Source organism: Mus musculus, chromosome 11 (assembly GCF_000001635.26).
Source record: "Mus musculus strain C57BL/6J chromosome 11, GRCm38.p6 C57BL/6J".
Taxonomy (NCBI): domain Eukaryota; kingdom Metazoa; phylum Chordata; class Mammalia; order Rodentia; family Muridae; genus Mus; species Mus musculus.
Genome location: NC_000077.6, coordinates 74502547 through 74525776, shown reverse-complemented (window position 1 = coordinate 74525776; position 23230 = coordinate 74502547). Strand labels below are relative to the sequence as shown.

At 49.3% G+C, this 23230-nt stretch overlaps 1 protein-coding gene across 9 annotated transcripts in view; it reads left to right on the top strand.

Annotated features, from left to right (window-relative positions):
- The window catches only part of Rap1gap2 (RAP1 GTPase activating protein 2), a 227560-nt gene that overhangs the window by 85139 nt on the left and 119191 nt on the right, over positions 1–23230 (top strand). The window contains exon 1 of one of the 9 annotated variants that reach the window (NM_001364131.1): positions 2976–3377. The exons of 7 other annotated variants lie outside the window; for them this stretch is intronic. In NM_001364131.1, coding sequence (NP_001351060.1) covers positions 3271–3377 — 107 coding nt within the window. In that variant the 5' untranslated portion in view covers positions 2976–3270. Of the gene's footprint in view, positions 1–2975; positions 3378–23230 lie in introns of those variants that run through there. One more of the 9 variants, XM_030246101.1, reaches the window with a different exon arrangement.

Here is a 23230-nt window from a genome sequence, read left to right as displayed (position 1 = left end):
TGTTCATGATTAACTTGCTTGCATTCCTCCTCCTAGGCTCCACCAGTCTTTGAGTTTCCCCTACACGGGGGTGGGGTGTGGGGGTGGGGATATGGGGGGGGGGCGGCTGCCTGGCACTTTGTTTTTGAGGACTGTGGGCTTTAAGGATGGTAAATGAGGATACTGCTGGGGTAAGGTATGGGATGGGACCCAGAAAGAGATCCCCTCTGTGACCACCCCTGTCTTCCGTATCTTTAGTCCCTATGGCCTTGACCATGTCTCGGTCTACTAAAAAGTGACCTGAGAATATTTTCCAGTCACTCATGTGAAAAATGTCCCCTTTCCACTTCTCTTTCAAACTGTGATTTTTGGTTTTTTCAAAGACCATGCCTTGGTTTGGTGCAAATGCCTGACTGAAACTTCCAAGTCACCTGTTTTTCTGAATGAGTGAGATCAGTATGGAGGTCGGTCTAATGAGCGTGCTTGTTTTCACTACACTGATACCAATGTTTCAATGTCGGTAAAAACGCAAGCTGATGCAAGGACCACAAATGTAGAAGTAAATAATTGACAGTTCGACCTTAAGACTAAAGGTTGAGAAGGTGGCACAGGCTGGCCAATGCTGGGACGCAACTGTCTGGGCCACACTTTATGTGTTTGTTGGACATGGGCTTATTTGCAATGAGGTGTGTGTTAGCTCTTTGCAGTTAGAAATGACCTGGTTGGATAACGATAGACTGAGGATAGCCTTCCTTGTCTGTCCTCAGTTGTCTCTTGCAAGACTGGATTCATCTTGTTTAATAGATGTTGGTAGAGCACCAAGCCTAGAAGAGACGGGTGTGAGGAACTTGACATTGATTTCCTTGCCCCTTTGTGTTTCCTGGGTTGGGTACATGGCTGCGGGCTATGGGTGACGCCAGGCAGAATCGAGTTGGTGACAGGCTTGGTGACGGTGGAAAGAAACAGGGCTCACGTTCTGGTGTTTGGAGAAAGTTGCTGATGTTTTGGAGAAACTTGGTGTTTTTTTTTTTTTTTTTTTTTTTGCCACCTTGGGACTTTGGGGGAGCTGAGAGAGCCTAGAATCCCAAAACAAGAATGTATAATGGTGGAGAGATTTTGCACCTTCTTCTAATGCCTCTGTACCTGCTGTGCACTTGACCTGAACTAACTCCTGGGCAGTGGGGGATGGGTGGGAGCTGTTTACACTGCTCACCAGCTGCAGGCAGACTTTCCATTCAGATTTTACCTTTCCCTGTTCGTGAATAAAATATACCCCATGCTGGGCCACCCTCCCTGCCCCCTGTAGCTGAAGCTGTCCATCAATTATCCTGGAGGTGCTAAGTGCTCCCAGGGGCTCCAGAGGCCCTGCACCCTGGGCCAAAGCTATTTTTGTTTCCCCATTTGAGAACACTCACTTCCCATTCTTTCCCCCAGGCAGATTCTGAAGTCACCCCTGATGAAATCCTCGCAGCTGCCTAGCTGCCTAACCCATGGGTGGGGCTTTGGGGGGTGGGTCACTCCTGTCCGGTTATAAATAGAAGTCCATGGCTGTATCTGTGATCCCCCACCACTCAGGAGGCTCACCAGGGCCCAAGGCCATTGCTAATGGATGCTTCATAAATAGACCAGGTGCATTTTGGAATCACCTTGGGGCTGCTTCTTTCTGCCCTAGCTCTAGTGGTAGCTAGGAGCTGAGCTCACCAGAAGTCCAGGGTACTGGAGTTCATTTGCAGCCCCCTCTGCTCTTTGATACAGTCCTCCCCCACACCCCCCCGTATTTTCTGTTTGCTTGAACCCCAGACTGTGTAAAAAACAAGGCAAATTGCTAAGGGACCTCTTGGCCCCACCAGGGCTGTTTCCAAAGATGGGCTAATTGGTTTGTTTTAATTCCTTTTACCCCCACCCCTTCATGCCTGATTCCTTTCCCCCAAGGGGGCAAGGCAGTTAGTTACGCTTCAAGGGCTAAGGGCGCTGGGAGGCCCCATGGCAAATGGAAGTGATGAAGGAGGGGACTCTAGAGCGAGGCCCAGTGCTGGTTCTGTTATGACTCAGGCCACTGCCTCTTCCTTAGCTAAGATCTGAGGCATTCTGTGTTCAAGTCTGGATGAAGCTCGCACGTGCTGTGCTGGGGACCTGAGGGTCTGAGCGGGTGGGTGCGAGCTCAGAACTGGAGGCTCGCTGGCTAACCTGGTCCTTTAAGAAGAGGCAAGCCCGGGTGAAGTTGATTACCAACCCCGTGTGGTTAAATTCCGAGGCCGGGAAAAGAAATGTTAATGGGAGCTGACCGCAGCTGATCCTTCCAGCACCACTCAAGACAATCCTTTCGCGGATTCCAGGTGGTGGAAGGGGAGGTAGCATCTTTCCTGATCGCCCTCAAGTACCCCCGCCCCATTCTCGACTGGTCTCGGGACCGCCTAAAGTGGGATCCCAGGGCTGGAGGCCTTGGCGCTGGCCACTCGAAAAGGCGGTTTATCTGGGACGGAGGGAAGGTGGTGGTGGACGCGCGTTTCTTCTCCGAGTGTGTTTTTCTCCTCTTGCAATAAAGCCAGTGACAGCATCAGAGAAGTATCCCGGCGGGCTGGCATGAGAGCTTGTCAGCTTGGGAGGGAGCCTGAGACTGCCAGCGGGGTCCGGGGCCCGGGCGCGAGGACAGGGATCCAGACACCGGGCACAGGGGAGAAAAGGCCGGGAACGGCGCGCTCAGAGAAGAGTGCGAATCGGATCGTCGAAGCCCCGCAGCGCCCGGCGCGATCCAGTCGCTTTCTTTAGTTCGCTATCCGATACCTTGCTCTTCCCTAGTTCTGACGCCTGAGCTCACTAAGGTCGAGTTGCCTGCGCCCCCTTGGGTCAGGTCCCCTGCTCTCCCGAGTTCTCTGGTCGAGTTCCCTAAGGTTGCTTCGCGGGTCGGGTCGCCTGTACTCCCTAGGGTCTCAGCCTGCTGTGGGAGTCAGCAGCCCCAGCGCGGGAGGCGGGACCGGGGCGGGGCCGGGGCGGGCGGTGCGTCGGAGCGGGAGGCCCGGAGCCGCTGGCCCGCTGCGCCCGGAGCGAGCCTCGGAAATGCCCGCGCTGGGGGAGCGGACACCGGCCGCCCCGCGGGCCCCAGGGAGAAGCTGAAGGTCGTCAGGAAGTGAGCGCCCAGTCACCTGACCCTCGGGCGCACCTAGGCGGGGCGGGGCCCATGCGAGGCGGGCAGCAGGGGCCGGGGCGCGGGCAGCGCGGAGCGCGCGGGGCTGGGGCGGCGGGGACGCGCGGCGGGCGAGGGCGCGGCTGGGCACCGCCGGCGGCCTCGCCATGTCCCAGCCGGCCGGGAGGATGCATTGCCGAAAGGCGGGGATCCGAGCCGCCGTGGTACTCATCGGACTCCTGCACAAATCTCGAAAACAGAATAAAGAGAAAAGGTAAAGCTGGCTGCGCCCGATCCCCTGTCCTCGCTCGCGGTGAATTCCAGTTGTCTTTCGGGTGGACTTTTTCCTTTTGGCTCCTTGTTGGATAGGAAAAAAGCCTGGCTGGCTCTGACGGGACACTAGCGGAGTCGGAGGGGCCCCCAGACCTGACATTTACGGATCCTGGTACCCATCCCGAAGCCTGCAGAGCGAAGAGACTTGCGCTACTGTCCCTGGCTCAGCCCAAGCTTCTCTGTAACTTGGCTGAGCCCGCGGGCTGCCTTTCTGGCACCGCGTGCTCTGTGCTTGGGTGCCGGCAGGCAAGGACCAAGTTTGGAGGTGGCTCAGCCCCCGCCTCCCCGCCGTATCTGTTTTTGGGTGTTCCCCTCCTTGACTCTTTTCTTGAGATTGTTCGATCTTCAGTTTGCTACTGGGCGTTGAAGATTGTTTTCTAGGCTATTTCAGGGACACCCTGGACATCTGCGTGGGGGGAGGTGCGGGGGGGGGAACTTATGGAGTTGATGGTGGTGGTGGGGATGCAGGGAGTAGAGATTGAGGCAGCTGCCTGGGCTCCAGCCTCCAGATGCAGATTTGACAACCATTAGACCCCAGGGCTGCTCTTGTAGGTTATGGCCATAACCTACCATTTCTGCTAAGGTCCTAGCGACTGAGGACGTTGAAACCCACTGCCTGACTTATAGGGGCCCTGCTTGAGGAGTTTTGGGGTGGGTATTCTTGCACTTCCTCATAGCCCCCCAAGGGCATTACAGTCACAGATGACGCCTGGGTGGTGACTGTGTCTGAGAGTGCTGGGCATCGAGGAAGAGGGCTTTTAAGAATATGGTCTAGGTCATGTCTGGTCCTTCTTGTTCCCATTTCCCCAAAATGTGGATTAATGAGATGTTTCCCACAGCAGCGGCTGAGACGCCAGGGAAATGATTAAGATGGTTGAGTATGAAATAACATTGAGTCACTTGGTAAGAAAGTTCTTTCCAGTTCTCTCCCCATCCTCACGATTCCTTCAAAGAAAAAGCCTCTGCATGGTGGCAGTCTGGCCTAACACCTTTAAGACTCTTGCTTATGTTCCTTTTGTAACCCAGGGCTGGCTGGGCTGGCTCAGGCTCTTTAAGTGTGGGAGAGAGGATCTGTCCAGAGGGGAGATCATTTTGTTTTGAGGAGTCCTTCCTAGTTAGCATTAGTGGGACTCATCTTTCCATTTGTGGCAATAATGTAAGGCATTACTTAACGATAGGCAGTCCCCAGAATGCATCTGTTCAATTGAAATGGCTGTAATAAAAAAAAATCTAAGTGTTGAGGCTGGAGAGATGGCTCAGTGGTTAAAAGCACATCCTGTTCTTCCTCAGAACCCTAGTTCAGTTCCCAGCACCCATGTGTAGGGAGGGCGAGGGATGGGGGTTGTCTCTCACTCAGATGCCTATAAGTCTAGCTCCAGGGGATCTGAAACCTTCTGGCCTCTCAGGGAACCTTCATTCACATGTGCATCCCCCTAACATAGACACACATATAAAAATAAAATAGAATCTTAAAAAAAGAGTAAGTGGCACTGAACGTGGCAGAGATCCTTCAGGTGTACCGAGGGTGTCTGATTTTGAGAACACCAGTGTCCACTAGAAAGGCTGCCAGGAGAACCAGGAGCCCAGTGCTCTGGGTTTGGGACCCTTTGCCCTTGAGCCCGGATTCCTTTCCTCTTTCCACACACTCTGTAGAGGAGGCACCAATGGACCAACCCCCTGGCACTAGAAGGATGGATGAGTGGCTAGTCTTAGGTCCTGCCCTGGGGAAAGAAAAGGAAAATGTGCTCCATAAAAATGCAAATTTAGCTGGACTTGATGGCCAAGGCTAGTGATGCCACCTTACTCAGGAGGCTGAGGCTGGAGGATCACAGGTTTAAGGCCTATCTGGGCTTCAGAGTGAATTCAGGACAAGCCTGGGAAACTTAGTAAACCTTTGTCTCAAAAAAAAAAAAAAAAAAAAAAAAAAAAAAAAAAAAAAGGGAAGGTTGGGAATGTGGCTCGGCAGTAGAACACTTTCCTAATGCGAGTAGAGCCATAGGTTCCATCCTGAGTAGGAGTTTAGGAGGTGGAAGGCAGATGCATCCAACCAGCTCCTGACCAAAGACAGAATGTGTGGTGGGGTAGAAAGCCCCGTGTACAACACAGAGCTTTGAGCCTTGCCTCACCTATTGACAGTGGTCTAGCTTTCAGTTCTTAGGGTATCACATTCTGAATGTACACCAAGGGCTTGCTTAGTGCTACTGTGTGGTGAAGATATAGCTGAAAAGTCTCCAGTGCTCTTGACGATGAAGGGGGTGTGGCTTGAATGGCTCCCATTTCTCACTAGCCCTGTGCCCTTGATGACTAAGGAAAGATGTCTGGTGGATGACAACCTTACCAGTAGTGGTCAAGGCATAGCGTGGACAGGCAGAGGAGGCAGAGAGATGGGCATAGGTTGGGGGTCTACAATGAGGTAACAGCAGACTTGGGGGGTGTCTGCGGGGGAGAGGTCTGCTGGGGTAAGGATGTCTCATGGTGATCTGCCCTTTCTGGATGCTCTCAGCTGTTGACTGCCAGCCAGGCAGGCAGTCAACAGTCTTCCTTCACCCGTGGCTTCATCTGGTGCTTCTGTTGTTATAGCCCGATGCCTCTAGCCACACACTTGCCCTCTTCACAGAGGAGATTGGCTTTATCTTAGTGTGAAGTGGCTTTTGTTTTCTTCTCTTGCTTTACTCTGGAGGTTTTGTGACTTTAAGTGTCTGGAATCAGTGTGGCGCACACTATTGACCCTCGCTCTGTGGGTGCCCACTGGCCATGGGGAGTCTAGGGGCTGGTGGCAGCTGCTGGCTCTTGCTAAGCCTTCCCCAAACTACATGCTGGGTATTAAATTCGCAGAGTTCTTCCTTCCATTTCCTCTCATCATGGGGTCAGCTCAGACTCAGGCCCCTCCCCATCCTTCCGGAAGGCTTGATCCATCCATCGATCTTCCCAGCACCTAATTGACAGGCATATGCAGAGAAGACTCTGGGCTCTTTGCCTTCAGGGCTGAAATGGTCACGTGTAGCTGGTACTGATGTTCTGGTGGTCCTTGCTATCTCTTTTCTGTGCTGCTTGGAGGTAGTATACACTAAAGTGCTAACAGATGTGCCAGAGAAAATGGTCTTGGGATAGGTGCCTTATGGGCCAGAGGTCAGGAGATTCTTCCAGGGTCTCTTGGTAGGTCCTAAGAGATGTGCTCAAAGCTCCAACGTCAATTTACCCATTTTAGAAATGTGCATGGATTCATCAGTCTTAAAAATTATTTTACTTACTTATTGTGTGTGTGTATGTGTGTGCCTTGGAGAAGATAGATATAGAGTTCAGAGGACAGCTTGCTGGGGTCAGTTTTGTCCTTCTACCATGTGGGCTTTGGGGATTGAACTCTGGCCCTCAATCTTGCTGGCAGAGGCACTTATCCTCTGAGCTATGGCTCCAGCCTGTCTCATCAGTCTTAGCAGACCTCTTCCAGAGTTTGGAACAGCCTGGAGGTTCTGTCTCCTTTTGACTATCTGCAAGGTTTCTGGCATAGGGGAGCAGCTGGCCAAGTCAGTGCCGGGTTTGAGGGGGGCATGGGTCTGACATATTCTCTGACACCGTAGCTTGAAGTCACAGTGTAAGAAATTCCTTCAATGTCTGTTGATGGAGAGGAGCCTGCTTTCTTTTACACCAGTAGATGGGGGTGAGGCCCAGAGCACCTTTTTGTAGGATGTAAGGGTTATGGGAAGCTGTGCCTTTTCACACAGGCCTGCAACCCCAGCTATTTAGGAAGCCAAGGCAGAAGAATCAAAAGTCCAAAACCTGCCTGGGCTACAGAGTGAGTTCAAGACCAGTCTGGACAATTTAGGCAGACCCTGTTTCAAAGCCAAGTGAACCGAGGCCTGAAGATGCAGTTCAGTGGTGGGACACTTGCTTAGCATGTGTGTGAGTGTGGGGGACACACAGACCCCAGGCTGGGAATCGAACTCACATCCTCTGCATGTGCTTTGAACCACTGGGCCATCTTCCCAGCCCCACAGTACAATTCTATCATCTATCGAGTCAATATTCTAATTTCTCCAGCCTCATAAAAGGTTTTCTGAGTCGAGATTCAGACAATCAGGTGAGACGGATGTACTTCTCAAATCTACATTTTTTTCCGAATTCTTTTTATTACAACTTATTTATTGAAGGAACGAGCCTTTTCTGCCTCCTTTGTCTGCCACCACAGGGCCTTGCCTACACTAAGCAGGTGCTTTACCATAGAACCATAACCTTGCTTGGCTTGTTTGTGACAGTTCCCACAGTGAGGGCTTTGTGGTCTGTAATCCTGGTGTTGTTTGCTGAGCTCTCCCACCTGACGGGTTATCAGTGAGTTATCATACAGATCTAGGCTACAGACTCTGTCTGGGTTCAGTTTGGTGAACCCTGAGGCGCTTGCCTGACTGAACCGCTGGAGGTATCTGCTATCTATTTTGGTGAGCTAGCAGCTATGGGTTCCTGAGCTTTGGACCTGGTGTCCAGGAGGAGACTTGATTTGGACACAGCCCTGTGAGGAACTGGCTGATGTAAGGTCTGATCCTGTGAGGTGTCCAGGAGCCTGGGCCTCCCAGCCCCAGTGTTCCCAAGCTGGAAGAGGTACAGGGCAGGAAGCCCTGAAGATATGGAAGCTTGTTCTTGTCCTGGGATGTGGCTGGGGCCTTCTGCTTCTGGAGGGCCGGTCTCCTGCTTCTTTACATCTGAGGTTTAGATGCCACCTGCTTGGTTAGCTGTTCTTGTTTCAAAGAACAAAGATCTCCTTTTAACCAATTTCCCATGATTAGTTTCTCAGAGCGCTTGAGAGTCAGGCCCTTGGAGTCTAGTGGACAGAACCCAAGGCATAAATGAATTGATTTGATTTCTCTTGAGCTACTGTTTAGTTTTGAGACGGAGTCTCACTCTGTAGCCTAGGGTGGTTTGAACTCTCAACCCTCCTGCCTCAGGCTCTTGAATATTGATATTAAGTGTGTGCATCACCACCACAAGCTTGGGAGCAATTCGTTTTCTGTCCCATTTTGTGTCCTTGCTTCTAGTTCATATCTGGGAGTTTGAAAGAGTCACGGAAAATCAAGCCTTTTACCCATAGTGAAAAGCCCTGTGTCCCCATGGTTTTTCATGGGTTCTCAGAGGAAAGCCAACAGCAGCCTAACCTCCTCCCACCATGTCCCATGATCCTTTTTCTGCTGCAGAGTCCTTCATTCTGTCCCTGGAACGTACCAGCATGTTCTTGCCCCAGGCCCTTTGCACCTGCTGTTCGTGACTTAATTGACTGTTACTTTCTCCACTGTACTCCTGAACCATCTCCCGCCACAGCTCCCATGGCCAGGTAGTCGAAGCCTTCACTTCAGTTGCTCTTGCTTTGCTATGATTTACTTATTTTGTCATGCTCATGTGAAGTGATACCAAGTTCATGCAATAAAAGTTGTATTTGCGGTTACTTTCTCTAGGATGTGAATGGAGACCAGTGGCTTTGCCAATGCCACATCTGAATCTCCATTGTCTGGAACAGGAGATGTTCAGTGGAATACTTGTTGAATGAGTGGAGGGATGCTAAAAGGCGGTTGTCTCCCCAAGTAAAATGTGCTCATAGCCTGGGTCTCCAACAGCCTGTCGATCGTGCAGTACCATTTTGAGGTGGGCTTCAAGGTACCCTCTTCTCATCTGAGGCCATTCTGTGAGATCTCAAGGAGAAAGGCAAAGCATGGCTCATTTATCTTCTCGTAATTCTTCCGGTTCCTTTCCTGCCTGTGTATCATGTTGGGACCTATAGGCATGAGAAACTGGGATCAGCCCTGACTGTCCCTAGGCTGGGCAGGGCACTTGGGCTGTCCTCGGCCCTGGATTCTGAGAGCTCCCATCCCCGAGCTGCTTCATGAGAGGCAAAGGCAGATTCTCTTCATTATGGCAGAGAGGCCAGTGGGCGTCTGAATTAGTGAACAATTGCTATTAGCTAATATATCTTTCTCTCTAAACACAGTTTTATGTCTTTGGAGTCTGCATGGCGCACAGATGGCTCCCTACCATGGTGTTGCCAAATAGAGGGCTTGCCAGGCCTGCTCGGTTCAACCAACAAAAGTCACTTCTGTGCACACCAGAGCTGCCCAAGGGCCCAGGAAGAGCATAAGTCATTTTCAGATGAGGCCTCCCTCCAACCACAGCCCCTCCTCCTGCCAACCGAGGTTCTTGTCTACCCAATCCATAAAAAAGCAACTGAGGTAGGCAAGATGTTTTCAGGTGGACAAATGCTTTTTATTTTAATAGCTATTTTGAAAAATGAATTCTGGCAAGCTATGCTGGTTTTCCATGCGTGGAAGTTACATAACATTTTAAAAAAGCAAATTTGTTTAAGTCAAAAATTGCAAGTCAATTTAAAGAAAAGTGTTAAGGAAGTCATTGTCAGGTGGTATTAGGATTTGGGGAAAATCGGGGAGGTGGTGTGAATGTCTGAGATTTGGGGAGTTTCTTATAGACTAAAATGGACCACAAAACACCAGTGTCCCAGGACTGCTGAGGGCAGATGAGGGCACACAGGTATGCATGCAGGCAAAACACTCATACACATAAAATAAAGATAAATAGATCTAAAAAAAAAAACACAAAACCCCCAAAAAGAACCAGGAGACCTGATCTGTGACTTAGCATGAACTCTAGCAGATGACAGCTCCACAAACAGGAGTGATTCTCTGCCATCCATTCCATACCCCTGGGGCCTACCACAGTGTGTACTGCAAGGTTCGCTAAGGACCTGAGGAGCCTGCAGGAGCCACTTTCTGACCTCTGCCTCAGGGTACAAGTTCCTAGGTGGCAGGGATGGCTCTTCCAGAACAGTGAAAGATGGGGGACCCCTGCAGCCACTCCCACTCTGCTCTGGGACTCCCATCTGTTGATGAACCAGCGTGCCCCCCTGGAACTGGATCCGGTGCAAAGGCAGGAAAAGAGACAAGGGAGGGAGACTCTCACCAAAAGGCCTGACCCTTCTTCCTACAGAGAAGTAGGCTAACTCCAAGGCTCCGCAGAACCAGCTATCTCAGAGCACTCATGTGGCCAGTGTGTCTCCAGAGAGGTGCGCAGCTCCTGGAGGGCTCCAGACAGGACTTGGCTAAGGCACCAGCCTTCATGAAACAGTGTGTTCACAGCTGATAAGCTTAAAAGCAAGTGACATTTTTAAAAGCACCCTTGCTCCAAGGGCAGTGAATAATCACAGAATTGGCTCCAGGTTCTCACTATGTCTGGAAGAAGAGAAGGTCAAACCAAGTTCACTCAGCCCTAGAAACCAGTCATTGTTCCCTCACACCATCCTCTTGAGAGAAGACCCAGGGCTCCCATTCACACACCCCTATGTTAAGCTGAGTACAGTGGCACACAACTGTAATTCCAGTCCTTGGGGACAGGGTTGAAGGATCATGAGTTCAGGCTAGCCTGGGGCTATATATAAGTTCCAAGTAAAGCCTGGGGTACAAATAAAGACCAAGCTTTTAGGGAGAAAAAAATCTGTTTTATCTGGGTGGTGTCTACACAGGCCAATGTGCATGTAGAGCTCTTGCTCTCTCTCCTTAAGAAGTGCACCCTTATCCTGTACACAACACTTCCATGCATTAGTAACAGAAGCCACAGCACTCAGAGAGAGCTTGTATCCAGCCAGGCACTGCAAAGTGCTTATCTTAGGCTCTGAATGAACCCTTGCTGTGGCTTGAATCTTCAAATGCCCCTGGGGACTAGAGATGGCTCACAACCGCCCACAACTCCAGTTCCGGGAGACCTGACACCATCTCCTGACCTCCACAGGCACCAGGCACACATGTTACACACATGCATACATGTGAGCAAAACACACACACATACATAACGGAAAAGTAAATAAATCTTTTTAAACGTCCCAGGTGTTAAGGCTTGCGTGTTTATTAAGGGTTTGATTAAGCCCAACTGACGGGCTCCTGAGGGGTTACTGGAACAAGAGAACTCTGACATCACGGATGGGTCAGTCTGCTGACCTACTACTGGTAGCTGAATGGACCTAGGGGGTGGGGCGTAGTGAGAGAACATAGGCAACTGAAGGCATGCTTTTGGCAAGGGTACCTTGTCCCTGACCCTTCCTCTTCATCTGTCTGCTTCCCACTACTGAGACAAGGTGAACAACTGTACTCCTACCTCACCATCCCTCCCCACGACACCCTCTCTGCCAGGATGCTCCGCCCCTTCGCAGGTTCTGGACAATGGCGGTGGCTGACCACTGGCTCACACCTGGAATTGGGAATTAAAATACACCTTTCATCCTTTATGCTGTTTCTCTCAGGCACAGCAACAAAAACTGACTGAGGTGGTTACATCAGGAGCACGGGACGGCTACACAGAGTGTGGGGATGGACCCTTGCAGTCCCAGGATTGGGGAGGTGAAGATAACAGATCATAGTTTCCAGGCTATACAGCAAGACCCCATCTCAAAGCAAATGACAGCAAGAGACACTACACAGCCTCTCGATTACATTGGCTATTACTCAATCAGGGGCCCTGAGTTTAGTCCCTATCCATCCCACTGCAAACCAAAATAGAAAAGAAAAAAAAACTATCAGAATTCATAAAGATGTACACATAAGCTCAGGGACTAACAAATAGAAAGCTACAAAATGTATTGGTTTAGGGCTGGTGAAGGTGACTCCGTGGGTAAAGCCCTTACTCTGCAAGCATGAAGGCCAGAGTTCAGATCCTCAGGACCCATGTCAAAGCTGGGCAGCCACAGCATCGCAATCCCAGCACTTGGAAAGCAAAGTCTTGGGACTTCCCAGCCAAGCTGGTAAGTTAGCCTAGCAGCAATTGGTGAGCTACTTGGCTCAGCAAGAGACCTATCTGTCTCAGTAAAGGAGAAAGTAATGAAGAAGACAGGCCCACACATGCACAGGTGTACACAAACACACACGTACACATATACACATAAGATGAATAATTTTTAAAAATGAGAACGAGGGCCAGAGAAAAGGTTCATCAGGTAGAGGTGCGTGCCACCAAGAGTGATGACCTTCCTTGTTTACTGAGACGTTCCATGGTGGAAGGAGGTAACCAACTCCACAGAGCTGACCTCTGACCTCTATGTGAACACCATGGCATGCGCATTAAGAGCACACAAATACACACAAAGATGTACATGGAGAAATAAATAATAGAATCTTTGTAGCACGCCTGGTGCCACAGAAGTGAGAGGAGGGCATTGGATGTCCCCAGAGTTGATGTTATAGATGATTGTTAGCTGCTATTTGGGTGCTGGACATCAAACTCGGGTCCTCTGAAAGAGCAGCCTGACAACTGAGCCATTTTTCTGCCACTTTTTTTTTTTTTTTTTTTTGAGACATGGTCTCATTGTGTAGCTTTGGCTCACCTGGAACTTGCTATGTAGACCAGGCTAGCCTTGAAGTCATGGAGCTTCTCCTGTCTTTATTTTTTTTTTCCCTTAAGTTTACATTTTAAGATTGTAGATTCCGTGTTTTAACTGTTTTTCAGCCTTCCCCGGAGAAACTAGTAGCTCTGGCAAAGTTACTGGGGCTCTCCCTAAAATGCTGGCCACCTGTTCGCTGACCCTCTCTACGTGTCTACACCTGCCCATAGTGTTATCTGCCTCAGCCTTGATGCACCGGATGTGAGAGGCTTGAGGCCTGGTGTGAGGAGCTGTCAGGGTACGCCCAGCCTTGCCTCTGCCTTGGCTCCGCTGGTTTGGGATAGGTGCATTGTGATCATCGGTTCAAGGAGCCGTGCCGCTGAGCTGGGCTCCCTGTAGGAGCTGGTGGAAACGGTGCTGTGGACCTGCCTTCGATATCCCTCTTCCCTTGCCCCTGGAATGACCCTCATAGAAAGGGACAGAAATTATGTATTACATAAGCTTAAGAAAATATAGAAAGGGGGTGGGGTCAGAGCATGGGTGGAGACTCATTCTGGGTATGCGCTGGGCTGGGGGCATGCATGGTGCCTCACTTTGGGTATGCACTGGGTGAGGAGCATGCCTGTAGCACCACCCTGGGCAAGCACTGGGCAGGGAAGGAACATGCATGGAGCCCCGCTCTGGGCATGCGCTAGTCTGGGAGTCCAGATGGAGTCTACTCTGGCCTCACTCTGGGATGCTGCCTGGGCCTCACTTAATTTTATTTCCTGTAATGTCAATTATTTTCATTCAGTCTGTTTTTCATAGTGTCTCCTGTCACCCAGCTTGTGTAACAGCTCTGGGACAATCTGATGCCCAATTTCATCTCTTTCCCCCTCCTACTCAGTATATGGTGACCCTGGTCAAAGTACTTAGCTAGTTGTGCTTGCTTTTCAGTACTCAGGAAAGGCTAGGCTCGGAACAAAACTCCAAACATAAAACCTGTGGCACCTGAGCACGCTCCACACACACAGGTGTACACACACTTATGCATACACACACTCATGCACACATGCATGTACACACATATGCGCACACTCATGCACACACACATGTGCACATACTCATGCATATACACACTCATGCACATATACATGTGCACATACTCATGCATACACACACTCATGCACACATGCATGCACACACACATACACACACTCATGCACACACATGTATGGGAGGGACAGGACAGGTGTCTGGAGCACTTGGGCTCCTTCTGAATTCTTGGTCTAAGCTGAGGGGTGAAGGAGCATCACGCTGGGGAAGAGTGTCTGTCATATTAGGCCTCAGAAAAGCTAAAGGGCATTCTGGCTGCCTGGCAGCTGTCCTCACTAATTAGACAGGAATTGCAGGGCCTGGCTGCAGCCACGGTTACCCACATGCTCTGTATTTTAATAGGACACATATTTTAATAAAATATTTAACCCAAGATGCAAAAGTAGAAACTATAAAGGTAACAAAACCATGCTATCTGGAAAGTAGACCCGAGCATGTTCTGGGCAAGGCTTCTGAGTGTGACATCAAACAAAGGCAAACCTTGGTAGCCAAGAAAGTCTCCCAAGGGCATGGCCATGTGGAGGCTGGACACAGGCTGTGGAGGAAGGGGTGGGAACAGAGGCACCTGGGTCCACATCACTGCCTCTCTGTACCCCACTTCTGGAAAGTGCTTTAGCCTGCACTGTGCCACCAGTCCTGATCACGCTCTTAAATACAAATGTAAGTTGCAGCCATTTGTGGAAGTAGGTATGCTCTGAATATCCAACTCCTGTGTTCTCTATTGGTGTATATGGGGTGCAGGTGTGTGCTAGGGACCATGTGACAGAGTCAGGGTGACAAGACCCTCTTCTTGACTCAAGCAAGAGAAACCTGTTAGGTCAGGGGAGGACCCAAGGCAAAAAAGTGTGGGTTCTGAAGTGGTATTTGAGAGGTCAGAAGTCAGGGGTAACCCTCATGAAAGACATCACGCAGTTGTTGGCTAGATGGCCCATGACTGGACAGGATTTTTGTGAGGAAAGAGTGATGGCGAACTGCTTTCTAGCTAGAGATCACTAACAAAGGAATGGAGGCGGGAAAGGCACAGGGTCACCTCAAGCTGGGTTGACTGTAGTGTGGATTTCACCTGGGCAGTGGTGGAAATGAGGTTGTCAGGGTGGCCTGAGGGCAGTGCCAGAGGCTGGTTTTGAATGTCAGGGAAAGAAGGCCAGGTTAGGCAGTGGAAGGCTTGCCCCGTCCACCTCCCCCAGCCTCCAGGCCTTGTCACATCCCAGAGCAGGATCAGCCGTGTGGCACCTAAAACTCTGTTCTGTACTGTGTGTCCCACTGCAGTCCTATTAAGCAGAGGCCAGATAGTTTGTGCCTTAGAGGAATGGCAGGGGGTTCACCCCAAATAACTCTGCTTCTAGTTGTTTTTATTTGTTTGGACTTTGGGGATAGGGCCACACTCTACAGCTTAGTTTGACCTCATGCTTGTGCAATCCTGCTTTAGATTCCCTAGTTCTGGGATTATAGGTGTGAGCCACCATACCCAATTCTGATTGGTAATTTATCTGAAGTAATCAGGGATTGGGGCCAGGGAGACCACTCAGGGGTTAAGAGTTCTTGCTGCTCTTGCCGAACACTTGGGTTTGGTTACCAGCATCCACATGGCACCTCACTATGGTCTGTAACTCCAGTTCCAGAGGATCCAACACCCTCCCTGGCTCCTTGGGTACTGGGTGTACATGTGGTGCATATCCATCCATCCAGGCGAAACACTCACATACTAAAAGAAAAAAATCCCCACCTTTGATCTTCGGCTAGGGGGATAGGCTGCATCTGGTTTCAGGAGTCAGGGTTTTGTGGCCATTCCTGGTTCTGGGAGAGGAGATGCTTGGCTGAGAACAAGGGAAGGGTGGCCTGAGGAAGTTGTGCTGTTGGCAGTGGGCAGGTAGCAACCCCAGCAGTGGCTGTTTCCTGGCTGGCTGGGTTAGTTAAGTCTTGATATGGCTGGACGCTCAGCTGCTGAGCCAGATTCAGGGTGCCGTGGCTGTGCTGGGTGAGGCTTTTTCTGGTAGGTCCAGCAGCTGGGGTCTCTTGTCTCCAGCAGTATGCTCACTTCTGGGACTCCTTTTCTTGAGCCTGTCTTGAGTGGTGAGCCTGTCAGACCTTGTCCGAGAGAACAGGTTAGCCCTGCGTTGAATCCTCAGCTCTAGGACTGGGCAATGCTTTCTTTTTTTTTTCCATTTTTTTATTAGGTATTTAGCTCATTTACATTTCCAATGCTATACCAAAAGTCCCCCATACCCACCCACCCCCACTCCCCTACCCACTCACTCCCCCTTTTTGGCCCTGGCGTTCCCTGTACTGGGGCATATAAAGTTTGCATGTCCAATGGGCCTCTCTTTCCAGTGATGGCTGACTAAGCCATCTTTTGATACATATGCAGCTAGAGTCAAGAGCTCCGGGGTACTGGTTAGTTCATAATGTTGTTCCACCTATAGGGTTGCAGATCCCTTTAGCTCCTTGGGTTCTTTCTCTAGCTCCTCCATTGGGAGCCCTGTGATCCATCCATTAGCTGACTGTGAGCATCCACTTCTGTGTTTGCTAGGCCCCGACATAGTCTCACAAGAGACAGCTACATCTGGGTCCTTTCGATAAAATCTTGCTAGTGTATGCAATGGTGTCAGCGTTTGGATGCTGATTATGGGGTGGATCCCTGGATATGGCAGTCTCTACATGGTCCATCCTTTCATCTCAGCTCCAAACTTTGTCTCTGTAGCTCCTTCCATGGGTGTTTTGTTCCCACTTCTAAGGAGGGGCATAGTGTCCACACTTCAGTCTTCATTCTTCTTGAGTTTCATGTGTTTAGCAAATTGTATCTTATATCTTGGGTATCCTAGGTTTTGGGCTAATATCCACTTATCAGTGAGTACATATTGTGTGAGTTCCTTTGTGAATGTGTTACCTCACTCAGGATGATGCCCTCCAGGTCCATCCATTTGGCTAGGAATTTCATAAATTCATTCTTTTTAATAGCTGAGTAGTACTCCATTGTGTAGATGTACCACATTTTCTGTATCCATTCCTCTGTTGAGGGGCATCTGGGTTCTTTCCAGCTTCTGGCTATTATAAATAAGGCTGCTATGAAGATAGTGGAGCATGTGGCAATGCTTTCTATCCCCTTCTGCTAATTCATTATGGGACCCAGTTATCCATCACCCAGGAAAGCCAGCATCTCTTGGGTTCAGTCTGTTTGCAGTTCTTCTAGCCCCTGGCTGAGAGCACTTTTGTTCACAGGGCCCTGGCTGTGAGAGTGGAGTTGCTTCTGTGTGATTCACTCCCCTGCTGGAGGACCAGGCCCTGCAGTAATTTCAGAGTCTGAGAGGTAGAGACCCTTGGATAGCAAAAAGCAGAACTGCAGAAGGGCAGAGGGGCAGCCTGAAACCTCACAGAAAACCCAGGGAGGCCATAGATATGTAATAATCCAGAATGTCTACAGCGTTCGGGCCGTAGCCCTCAGTTTTCCTTGCTGAGAGATGGGGATAAGACTAATGGACCCTTTCTACTTGTTCCTGAGTGGGATTACTGCTGCAATCAGAAGTTTTATTCTGCAAGTCTACTCTTAGGATGTAAGAATTAATCTAGTTACTAGTTAGAACAGCCCTGTGTGGAGGCAACACAAGTGTCCTCCAACAATGGATGGATGAGCAGAATGTGGTAGATCCATACAGCGGAGTACTATTCAGCTACAAATGGAAGGGAATCATCTCACAACAGGGAGGAAATCAAGACATTATGGTAAGTGAAATGGGCCAGACACAAAGAGACAGGTCCCTGGGGTTCCATTCTGCCTTACTTTGTTCCAGTTGCTGTTACAAGCTATCAGAAACCTGATGGTTTAAGCCACAGACATTTATTTCTTTACCATCCAGGGGCTGAGAATTGCATAGTCCAGGCTCTGACTGATGCAGCACCCGGTGAAGGCTGCTTCCTGTCCCGTGGTGCCTCCACCACCTCCTCCTCCTTTTCAAAAAAGATTTTGTGTGTATGTGTGTTTTGCCTGTTTGTTTATCTGTTCCATATGCATGCCTAGCAGCTGTGGAAGCCAGAAGAGGGTGTCACATTCCCTGGAACTGGAGTTACAGATAGCTCTGAGCCATGTGGACACTGGGGGTCAGATTCAACGTCTTAACAAGAGCAGCAAATGCTCTTAATGGTTGAGTTGTCTTACCAGTCCTGACAGCCATGTTTTTACTATGTCTTCACAGAGGAAGATACAGGGGAGTTTGGTGAGACCTCCTTTATAAGGGAATAAACCCCACTCGCGATAGTCCTGCCCTACCAACCTGATCACCTCCCAAGGCTATCACTTCATGGGAGAGGTAGGAAGTAGCCCTGCATAATGGATTTTGGGAGTACCTAGCCGTTTAGTCTGTGGCATACTCTTCAGATGCTGGGCCTATGCAAACTTAGAGCCAGAAAGTAGGATATAGATTTCCAGGGCCTAGAGTGGTGAGCCTTTGTTTTGTGGATATAGAGTTTTTAGTTGGGGTGATGGAAAGTTCTAGGCAACGGTTCTTAAGCACAATTGTTTGAAATAGTGAAAACAAAGAATCCAAACAGACTGTCCAGACCGTCCATGTGGAAGGCAAAATGAGAGGGTGTCTGATTCTAGCTGAAGATGTGCTGGGCACAGGCGCCTTAGCCTCGCCTCTGAGCACTGAGGTATGTTTAGAGCCCATGAGCTTTGGGGACCTCAGGCAAGCCAAAGTCTTCTCTTCTTGAACATTCCATATGGAGAAGTTAAAGGTCCTTAGTGACCTCACCCTCCTGATGGGTAAGGTGAGACTCTAGCTGAGGAAGTCTTGGGCCCCTTTGTTCTCCAGGCACTCCCCTCTGCTGGGTTCACAGACAGTGCCGGGTGGGACTCTGCTGTTTCCAGAGGCAGCATGGGGCCTGAGAGGAGTGTGGACGGAAGAGTCTGGACCATTCCAGTGAAGGCTTGGATTCAGTGACACAGTAGATGTGACCTTCCAGCCCATCCTTTGAGGGGCAGCATCTGCTCATGTGCGGATGGCCTGAGCAGCCTGCAGTCTGGGCTTTGGGGCTGATTTGACCCCTGCAGGGCTTGGAGCCTTTCTCTCAATTCATTCTGGGCTGCTTCCTACCAACCTGAGGTTATTGTTAGTATTTTTAACTGTAATATATTTTAAAATCCATGTTCCTTGCAGAAAATTTAGCAAAAGCCGAAAAGTTGCAGAGAGTAAAGTAAAATACATAGGTAACCGCAGCTTGGGACAGAGACTCGGGGCGACCACTGTTCATCTGTACTGTGTTCTCTTTTCCGGTCTGTTCATCATCCAGACTCCACAGAGTCACATCTGCATCTTTACGCATTTCTCCAATTATAACCAAATTGGGATTCTCCTTTCTGTACAGTGCACTCTAATCAGGCCTCTTGAGAGCCAGAAAGCCTCGTTAGCCAAACAGAGCAGGTTGTCGGCAGGCATTCCCATGTGTGCAAGGACCTTAGTCAGGAACAGCTGGCTCCAGGGCCATCTGCATTGTCCCTCTCTGTCTCTTGACTTAGTGTCTGTCTTTGGATTGGCTTTATCCTCCTGGGTCATCTGTCTCTGTGATATTAGGTTCACAGTTGTAGTTCACTATGGACAAGAAGTTTTAGCTTCTTGACCTCCAGAGAGGAATGAAAGCTGCTTTTCAACAGCTCAATTGAGGCGAATTCTAAGGAGGGGTTTGGGATTGGATACCAGTCTACGTTTATTTCTAAGCCAGCATGGGGAGGGTGCTTGTTCTGGGAGCCAGAGCGTAGACTGTGTAGTGTAAGAGCCCTTTCAGTGGGACTGAGGGGACGTCTCAACAGCTTGGGGACCTGAGTTCAGTTCTCAGAACTGGCATAAAAAGCTAGTCATGGTGGTGCGTGTGGGTGATCTCAGCGCTGTGTGGTAGGGGCAGGAGTGTCCCTGGGCTCACAGGTTAGCCACCCTAGCCTAACTGATGAGCTGCAGCCCAGTGAGAGACTCTGTCTCAGAGGAGGTGGACAGTGCCTGAGGATGATAGCTGAGGCTGTCCTCTGACCTCTCCCCACATGTGTACTGCGCATGTGCACACACACACACACACACACACACACACACACACACACACACCCCAGAAGGTGAAAACGTGTATTTTTTTGACCCAGTGAATCCCTTTGGCAGTTTCTCAGACGTCGGAGTGTCATACCAGCTCATTGACTGGTATTTTCTGAGAATTATTTGAAGTAGCAGAATACTGAAAGCAGCCAGATGCCTGTGCAGAGGGAACTGGTCTCATTGGTCATTTCGCATGCATGCCGCAGACTGTCTCCCGCACTTGAAGAATGGAGAAGCGGTTTGGGTGATGATCTCATGGTTCCCAAAAAACTTCACATAATGAAAGCGAGGTGCAGAATAGAATGTAGCAGATGCATGCCTTTGTATGAAAAAAAATTTGAAGCCAGACTTTGTGTTTGTGCTGGCTTGTACAGTTGGCCCTCTCCATCCTCAGGGTCTGTCCGCATGGGTTCAACCAAACTTGACCACAATTATTTGAAAAGGAAGTGTTCTTGTACTGAGCATGCGCAGACAGTTTTTCTTCTCACTGCTCTCTGCTCTCTAAATGAGCTGCGTGGCGCTGTTTTCAAACCGTTGCCATCATTTTTAGGCGTCAAGAGTCATCGAGAGACAATTTTGAGTTGGGGAAGGATTGCGTATGTTATGTGGAAGTACTATGACATTCTGTACAGGGACTTAGTGTACCCTCAGATTTTAGTAAGTGAGGCTTCAGCTGGTGGTTGAGGTGGTGATAATCGACTCCCACAGCTACAGAGGGGTTTCTCTCTATGGTATGTTTGCATAAAGAAACTTCAAATGGTTGTGTAAAAGACATTTCAGGGGCCAACCAGGAATTGGATAGATTGGAACAAAGATAAGGCAAAGTGGGGGCTTTGGAAGCTAGCTCAGTGGTTAAGAGCACCGGCTATCTTTCCAGAGGACCAGGGTTCGATTCACAGCACACACGGTGGCTCACAATTACCTATAACTCTGGTTCCAGGGTACTTGACACCTCTTCTGGCTTTCATGGGCACTAGGCATGCATGTGGTACACAGACATACATGCATACACACAGAATAATGATAAAAAGAGAAGATAAAGTAGATTTTCTGATTTTTTTCTTTTAATTTTGAACCGCACAGTGTATTAGCTATTCATATAGGAACAGATCAGCTTTTTTTTCCAGAATGATGGGTGGGCAGTTCTGGAATTAGACCATAGTTGGTTGCTTGAACACCATAGACATTAAATATATATATATACTCATTTAACATTTAAGCACGTATTTTTTATTTTTGAGATTATACTATAATTACATCATCTCTCCCATCCCTTTCCTCCCTCCACCCTCCCATATGCCCCTCCTTTATCTCTTTACCAAGGCCTCTTTTTATTATTAATTGTTATCACATACATATATGAATATGTATATACTTATATTTCTAAATAGAGCCTGCTCAGCCTATGTACTGCTACTTGTGTGTATGTTTTCGGGGCTGCCCATTTGGTGTTAGACAAATAGTTGGTGTGCTCTTCCACGGGTAAGACTTTGTCCCCCCACATTCCTTAGTTGCCTGCAGTTCTTATGTAGGGTTGAGGCCTTGTGAGCGTCCCTCCTTCTACGTTAGCATGTCTCTTGGCGTCCTCCTTGTTCAGGTCATGTTTAGGCAGCCATATTGTTGACACTTTATGGATGTAGCTTCTGGATTTTCTAGGGGACACAGTCTCACAGCAAACTCCCTGTTACTCGGGTTTTTACGGTCTTTCCACCTCCTCTTCTTCCATGTTCCTTAGGTGTGGGAGTGTTTTGTAAATCTGTCCGTTGGGACGGGGCCCCACCATTCTGTATGACATAGAATATATGTTAAAATGGCTAAGATGGTTTATGCTATGACTGTTTCATATTTATTTTTTTGTATCTGTGTATGTGCAGGCACACACTTGTCTGTCTGTCTGTCTGTCTGTGTCACATACACACATGCACAGCATTTATTAACCATCTCTGCTTATCAGACACATTCAGCCATGCACTGGCTTGGCTCCCTCCCTCTCTTCCCTTTCTCCAGCACATGGTTTGGCCTGGTCTCCATGCCCTTCTTACAGCCAAGGGTTCTGCTCCTCCATGGTCCTTCTTCTTGGCTTGACACGCTAGAAGCTATCGTGTGAGGAGGCCCTGGAGGGAATGAGGCAGATTACTCTATGCCTGGTACTTATAGTCCAATGTGGAAGACAGGTGCTGAATTGGCTATTACAAGGTGGGGAGACAACAGCAATAGAGAACACTCGGGCCCAGAAGACACCCTGTGTGACATCTTAAGGAAGGGACATAGAACGGAGGCCCAGGGGTGAACAGGACATAGGTAGACAAAATCTGGGGGAATTGTGGCTGTGGGAGGGGGAGGGGCATGTTCTGCAGACTGATATGAATGTGAGAATGATCAGCTGGAGGAATCGTTGGTCATTCAGCCTGGGTGGGTGAGGGGGGCAGGCAGGAGGGGGTGGGGAGTGTAGCAGGATGGGGGGCACTGAGGGTGTCAGAGAGGAGGGAACCATTGGAGGGAGAACAATAATTGACTTTGCTTTTATTTCTCTCCTTTTGTTCTTTTGAGATGGGGTCTTGCTATACAGCTTAGGTTAGCCTTGAATTCAACACTTGACCCAGATAGGCCTTGAACTCAGGAGCTTCCTCTCTCTGCTTCTTGAGTGCTGGGATGCCAGGCAAGTTCTCAGTCTATCCTGGTAAAAGTTCATGCCACATACAATGCTTCATTTTAGGTGTCTGTTGATAGACATTGCTGTGTAGCGTTGTTTATCTTAGATATTTTATAACTATCCCCTACATCTTTCTCCAGAACTCTCCCTGCTTCCAGGGCACTCTCCATCCCTCTTCCCTCCTGCCCCTGGCAGTCACCTCTTTAATGCCTGACTCAATGGCTTTGCCTGATCGGGGCATCTCATAGTAAATGCGATCATATGATTTGTGGTCTTCTGTGGCTGGCTTCTCTCACTTAGTGGAACATTTTTGTGGTTCACCATGCCATGACCTATATTGCTACTTTATGTCCGGTTGAAGACTGAATAATAGCCTGTTGTGTGGCTATACCACATTTTATTTATTCATCTGACCATGCATGTACATTTGGGCTGTTCCCACACTTTAGCCGCTGTTTATAGTGTTGCTATGAACATTCGTGTGCACGTTTTTTGTTTGAACACCTGTTTTCAATTCTTTTGGCGTGCATGGAACTTCTGGGTCACATGGTCACTCTATGTTTAACTTTGGAGGAGCTGCCAAACTGGTTTCAAAGAGGATGTACCATTTC